Genomic DNA, 6000 nt, shown 5'->3' with positions numbered 1-6000 from the left:
AGATGACATCTCTGATCAGATGTTCTCAGTGGAGACAATGACAAGGTGGGCTAGAGAACTCCTGCACTAAAAGTCTGCCATCAAAAATTTAGCTTTGTGCAGCTGGAGACTGGCAAGGGCAGAGGGCTTTGACAGGTAGTGACTGCCACTTTATTTCACTTGCCCACCTTTAATAATAGCAGTTATATGTCAACCATATTCCAGACAACAGCTGCTCAAGTCCCATCCACTCTTCACTGAATGATAAACTAAACCCGAGTTTAATTGGTAAAGGAGCCACACCTGAGCCATAAGGTGCACTTAAAAAAGGAAGATGTTAAATCTGGAATTGGCATTTTAAATAAATGCAGAAGTGGGAACCGGACGTGTTGCTTTTCCTTAGCTTCACCACTTAGACATTTAGTCTACTTTCTTTCCCTTTCTCGTACTGGTTGTGGAATTAGGAGGGAACCTATATCTTGACAACTAATAGCAGTCTAGAAAACTTCTACTGTAGGTATTATCAAATTTGGGTTAGGCACTTTCAACACTCCCCTCAGTAAACAAGCGAAATCTGTGGTTTTTGCCTTTGAAAATGTGACTCATCTGCTCAGCAGTCAGATGCAGCCCTGGTAGTTCATACGACTCAGCTGGAGCCCAGTCTGAAACATCAGTAGAACATCCTGTCTGGCTGAGAGATGCATAAACACTGCTTACTGAATAGGATTTAATCTAATGTTGATCTTCACGCAGTTGGCGATACCATATGTTTTTGTGTTTTAATGCTTATCCTGTTTATCTCGTCTTTCTGACCTAAGTCCAAATCCTTCTGCTGAATAGGTGTCTTAATAATACTCACTGAAAATTAAAGAACAGAAAGGCTTAATCATTAATATCATGCACTAGTCTAACTGGCCACAAGGTTTTATATTGCCTCACGTCCTCTCTGTATAGTTCCTTTCCTTTTTGGAGTTGCTTCTACTCTACTTCTTGTTGAACATGTGTGGTAAAGTTAGGCATTTTACTGAAGACCTATTTTTTTTTTTTCCGGATGATGTAGGCATACCATTTTCATTGATTACAGTACAAATTCTAATCAGAACAACAAAAGAAGGAAGAATTAATCTCTCTGAACACGTACACTTCAGGGCTTGGCATTCTGTGCACTTTTGTGGAATACTACATGATTTTGAAAAGTTTTAAAAAAAAGGTTTATGGAAAAGCTGTCTTGGTGTGTCACTAACAGCGTGCTTCAACAATATAGATAATTTTTTTAAAGTCATAGGCAACTGAAATATTCTTTATGGTCAAAGAAAATGCTGCATGTGAGAGCTACTGAAGTCTTGGTCTATTTTCAATAGCTTGTGAGAAAGGGAGTCAATGTTTAATGGGGAGCTGGCTAGAATTTCAGATAGGGTTGCAGAAGATGCCATTTCCCAGCCCCTGGGGCTTTTGAAAGTCCACAGATGATAGGGCAAATTCCTCCTTTGGCATTGGTCTTTTATGTATTGATCCTAAAATAGGCACAGCCTAAGTACCACCATAGCAGATGTCTGTTGCAGAGCATTATGTCTTTTGCGTGCACAATTGCTGTTTGTTATCAGCTGTAGAGTATTAATAAAACATGTAAAATAAGCACATTACCATAAACATCCTAGACAAACCCAAGGCTTTCCTCACATCACATTTCTCAGCTTATCCATACTCTTGATTTTTTTCCACTTTTCTCTCTTTTTTGCTGTTGGCTTTATGATTTTTTTCTTTTTGTTTATAACAACAATTTAGCTGAAACATATGCAATATGCAGTGATCTATATAGGAGGTATATCTTCTATATCTATTAAATCTCTTTATTTTCACTGCTTTATGGTGATTATCTCATGTTCATCTTCCTTCTTTTTCCTTTTCAGCTATTTTTCTTGTGAACATAAAGGCCTCAAACAGCAGAGCCACAAAGGTGGCTTTCCTTTCACATACTTTTCCAGAGTTAGTATTATTTTTTTTCAAATACTACTTCTAAAATTCTTTGATAGCAATAATTCAAACAACAGTGCTTTTATTGCAAATCTTTGGGGTTGCAAAAAACTAGAAATCAAAAACTTCAGAAATCAAACTGCAGTCAAACCTGGCCATATTCTGTTTGTAAAGTCTTCTATGGAAATTATCTGACTATGAAGAGTGAGATTTTATTGTTCTTGTTCTTGGGAACTACTAGGGAAATAGCTGAGATCTCAAGAGACCTCTCTCAAAAGGGAAGAGGCTTAGCTATTGAGAGGAGCAGAATGTACCAAAGAGGTACAAAGTTTCTTTAGATTCCTACTTAAGGCCTGTAAAGGAAGACCACATGAGCTAAATTTTTATATATATCTATAAATACTACATATTTTTTTAGCTTAGCTAAACAGCAATAGGACAACAAGGTACAGATTATTGAAGAAACATTCAGAATAGTTATAGACATCACACTTACAAAAACTGTATGTACTGGAAAATCTGATTTTCTGACTATGCATTACCAAATGTGAAGAGAAAGGGAAAATAATTTTTTCATACTAATCAGAAACACTTAATAAGAAACACTAATAAGAAACACTTAATGACTGGAAAATAGAATATTTTAAACAAGTGCAAGAAAGTGGAAGCTGCACAATATGTTCACAATGGATTTTTTTAAAGACACATCCTTTACCTTAAAAAGTGGGGGAATCATAGTAGTGTTTATAGGAAACACGCAAATGAAACTGCAGTACATAAATGTTACCTTGAAAAAATTTGCAGAGAGGGAATTAGTCTTGAGCTTAACTGAACACTGCCCAAAACAGAAAAAATACGAGGCAGTTCCCTCAAGCTGATTTGACTTTCCATCATACAGCTCACAGGCTTCCATTCAGGACTCCCATCTGAGGAGTCCCACTAAGAGCTAGAAACATATCTAAGAGTTTGTGGAACCATGACCCCTTGGATCAGTCACATTAAGATCCAGTCTTGGATTTGACCCTTGTTTATTTCTATGCAACTGAAGGTTTAATTAAGTCAATTGTTGCTGACACATGTAATGAAGATTGAATCTGAAACTGAAAAAGCTTTGTTCGCTCTCTTATAACTGTTCAAAAAATGTTAAATTGTGGTGGAGGAAGCTTTAATTATTGTAAGAAAGCTCAACAGATTTAGAAAACAGCTTCTGGACAAAGACTTGGTGGAGAATGTGAACTGTTAACTTTTGCACGTTAAATTGCTTATGAAATATTTTGAGCATAGTTAAGCTTATCATAGGCTTGGGGTTTTAATAAGTATCCAGACTTGTTCCTTGGGGGGAACAGATGTGTTTTTCAGTGGTCCGCCAAATATTCACTCTTTGCTTTGACAATCATTATGTATTTCATAAAACTATATTGTGTTTCGTTGCTGGGTTTTATTTATTTTTTTTTTTTGAATTCCACTGCTGTATCTTTAGTGTAATGTTTTTATGTTTAATTTAGAAGGGCACGAGTAACAAGACAGTGAGTGTGAAGCGAGGTTAGTGCACCTATAAAATGCACTTCATTATAATCACAAATGTATTCAACATTGTTATATGGTTTTCTTTCTTTAGCTACTATTACTTTTCATGCGGAGAGCAAGAAGACAGAAGACATGTTCTTAAGAAGCTGTGCTTTGTTTTTCTTTGTGGCCACTGGTAGGTAAGATGGAAAAGGTGATTCAGGGTCAAAAAAGGAAGAGGCTTTGGCAGGCAGGCTGAGGAGTTGGATGCCACGGCGGGCATAGCAGTAGCAGCCCAGGCTCTGAGGGAAGAAATTGGGATGGTGTATGAATGCAAGAGGAGGGTTTGAGCCCTCCAGATCTCACAGGGAATTTCGAAGCATCCAGATTTAATCTGCTCACTTTCTTTCAAGAAGGTCTCTTCCTCATCAAGCCCAAACTGCTAAAAATGTACGTAGCTGCCAAACAGCGGAACAGATACACGTCTGCAAACTTGAAAGCAGGATCGTGAATCAAAAACTTGTCATTTAACACTCTTAGCCTGCACTTTTCCCGTCGTTTCACTTCCCTGGCTGTGGGGAGGAAAGGTCAGGAATTGATGCCTCTGTGCAAATGGGAAACATGTCAAGAGGTGTGCAGGAGCAAGTACTTTCTCTTCCTTTGTTAAAAAGCAGGAAAGACAACAGAAGCAGTTCCCGCACGGTCTCCCCTGGCACAGGCTGTCCCAAGGGGAGGTGGACAGCTGTCCCGGAGGACAGCAGATGCCCCGAGGGCCCTGGAGCCGGGCGCCTCCGTGCCGGGGCCGGCAGCCTTCCATCGGGGAGCAGGGTGGGCGCTGGAGCTCCGGGAGGCCAGAGAGCGCTGGGCAGGGCCGAGAGCCGGCTCCCACCGCGCCGGGGGGTGTGAAGGTGTGCGTGTGTGGCGGAGGGTGCGCGTTTTGGGGCGGCTTCTCTGTAGCTCGTTGTTGTCTGCGTACGGCCGGGGCGGGAGTTTCAGACTTTTCCCCTTGCCCAGCTCGGGCGGGACACCGCTGGGCGCAGCTGCCCTGCCTCGTGGGGAGCGGGCAGGGCCCGGGAGCGGGGCCAGGGGCTTGTTTACCGCCGAGGGCAGTGCGCGGTACCTGTGTGCAGGCTCGGGGCGCTCGTCCGCCTCCCGCCCCTTCCCGGCGGCCGTTAACCGCTGACTTCCAGCCTCCCTCCGCTCCCCCTCCCCGGGCGGCCGCGGCACGGTGCGCTCGCCGCCGCCGACACGGCGCGGTCCCGCCCCGCTCCACCCCCTCCACCGGAGAGCCAGAGCGGCGGGCGAGGTGGGGGGGGGCCGGAGAGGAGCGTGGCTTCGCCTGCCTTTCCCCGGCCCCCCTCCCTCCCTCCTCCCGTCCCGCGGCCAATCGGCGCGGAGGGAAGCGCTCTTGTCGCTGACGCCCCCGAGGGAGCCCCCCTTTTAAAATAAAGCGGCGGCGGCGCGGCGGGAAGAGGGGGTGTGTGCTGGCCTCGCTCGGTCCCGCACACCGGCGGGCGGGCAGATAAACAGAGCGAGCGCCGCGGGATGCGCGCAGCCCCCGCGGCCAGGGACTGAAGCGGGCGGGGGACGAGAGGTCGCGAGGAGAGGGAGAAGGAAAAGGAAAAGGAAGGCGGGAGCGGCGCGCCTGAAGGGTCTCGCGTCCGCTCCGGGGATGGTGCCGGTGAGCGAGCAGCTGGAGCCGCAGGGCGCGGGGGGAGACCCCGCCGCCGCGACCCCCCTGCCCGGCCCGCCGGCGGTCGAGGAGCCGCGGCGGGAGAACGGCGGCGAATGGTGCCCCGGGAGCGGCGAGAGCGGGGCCCAGCCCCCGGCGGCGGCGGCGGAGGAGGCCCCCAGGAGCCCGGACTGCCCCGGGAGCGCTGCGGCGCCGGAGCCCCCCGAGGGCGGCTGGGGCTGGGTGGTGATGCTGGCCGCCATGTGGTGCAACGGCGCCGTCTTCGGCATTCAGAACTCATGCGGGGTCCTCTTCGTCTCCATGCTCCGGCTCTTCGGCAGCAGCGACGACAAACAGCTGGCCTTCAAAACAGGTGAGGGGCGGCCGGGAAAAGGGTCGGGGCGGCTTCCAGCCCGCTCCGCCTCGGGCCTTCCCCGCCTGCAGCGCGGGCGCCGGAGGTGTCCCGGCCCGGGGCTCTCGCTGCCGGCGGCGCCGCTCCGGCCGCCAGGGGCCGAGCCCGGGGGCCGCAGGAGCGACACCCCTCTGGGGGGCCGGGCTGGGCTGGAGCCTGCTGGGGTTCTCGGGAATACCCCTGAGGGGAAAGGCGGCTCCCCCTGGCAGGGTGCGCCCCGCAGCCCTGCCCCAGGCAGCGACCTCCTCTCCTGGGGTATGGGGGAGAAACTGCGGGAGAGGAGCAGGTGTGCTCTCGCTTCTTCCACAGCTGGATCTTTAGGCATCCGCCCTTATGTCGTGCGTTATGGGTTACAACGAGCACTTCTGGTGGCAGAAACATTTATTCCCCTGCCCCCGTTAGACTAAAGGTTAGTCTAAATGATCAGTTAAGAGTGGGGTATAGTGATACTTAAAAT

The 6000-nt window shown here is 48.3% G+C and overlaps 1 protein-coding gene across 1 annotated transcript in view; it reads left to right on the top strand.

The window, feature by feature from the left end:
* The first annotated feature begins 4845 nt into the window (after nucleotides 1-4845).
* SLC16A10 (solute carrier family 16 member 10) overlaps nucleotides 4846-6000 on the top strand; it is a 63162-nt gene continuing 62007 nt past the window's right edge. The window contains exon 1 of the mRNA XM_041414838.1: nucleotides 4846-5504. Within this exon, the coding sequence (XP_041270772.1) occupies nucleotides 5132-5504 (373 nt within the window). The 5' untranslated portion in view covers nucleotides 4846-5131. The remainder of the gene's footprint in view (nucleotides 5505-6000) is intronic.

Source organism: Onychostruthus taczanowskii, unplaced genomic scaffold (genome assembly GCF_017590055.1).
Source record: "Onychostruthus taczanowskii isolate IOZ18803 unplaced genomic scaffold, ASM1759005v1 scaffold48, whole genome shotgun sequence".
Taxonomy (NCBI): Eukaryota; Metazoa; Chordata; class Aves; order Passeriformes; family Passeridae; genus Onychostruthus; species Onychostruthus taczanowskii.
The sequence above is the reverse complement of the archived record's forward strand: the minus strand, read 5'-3'. Positions and strand labels throughout refer to the sequence as shown.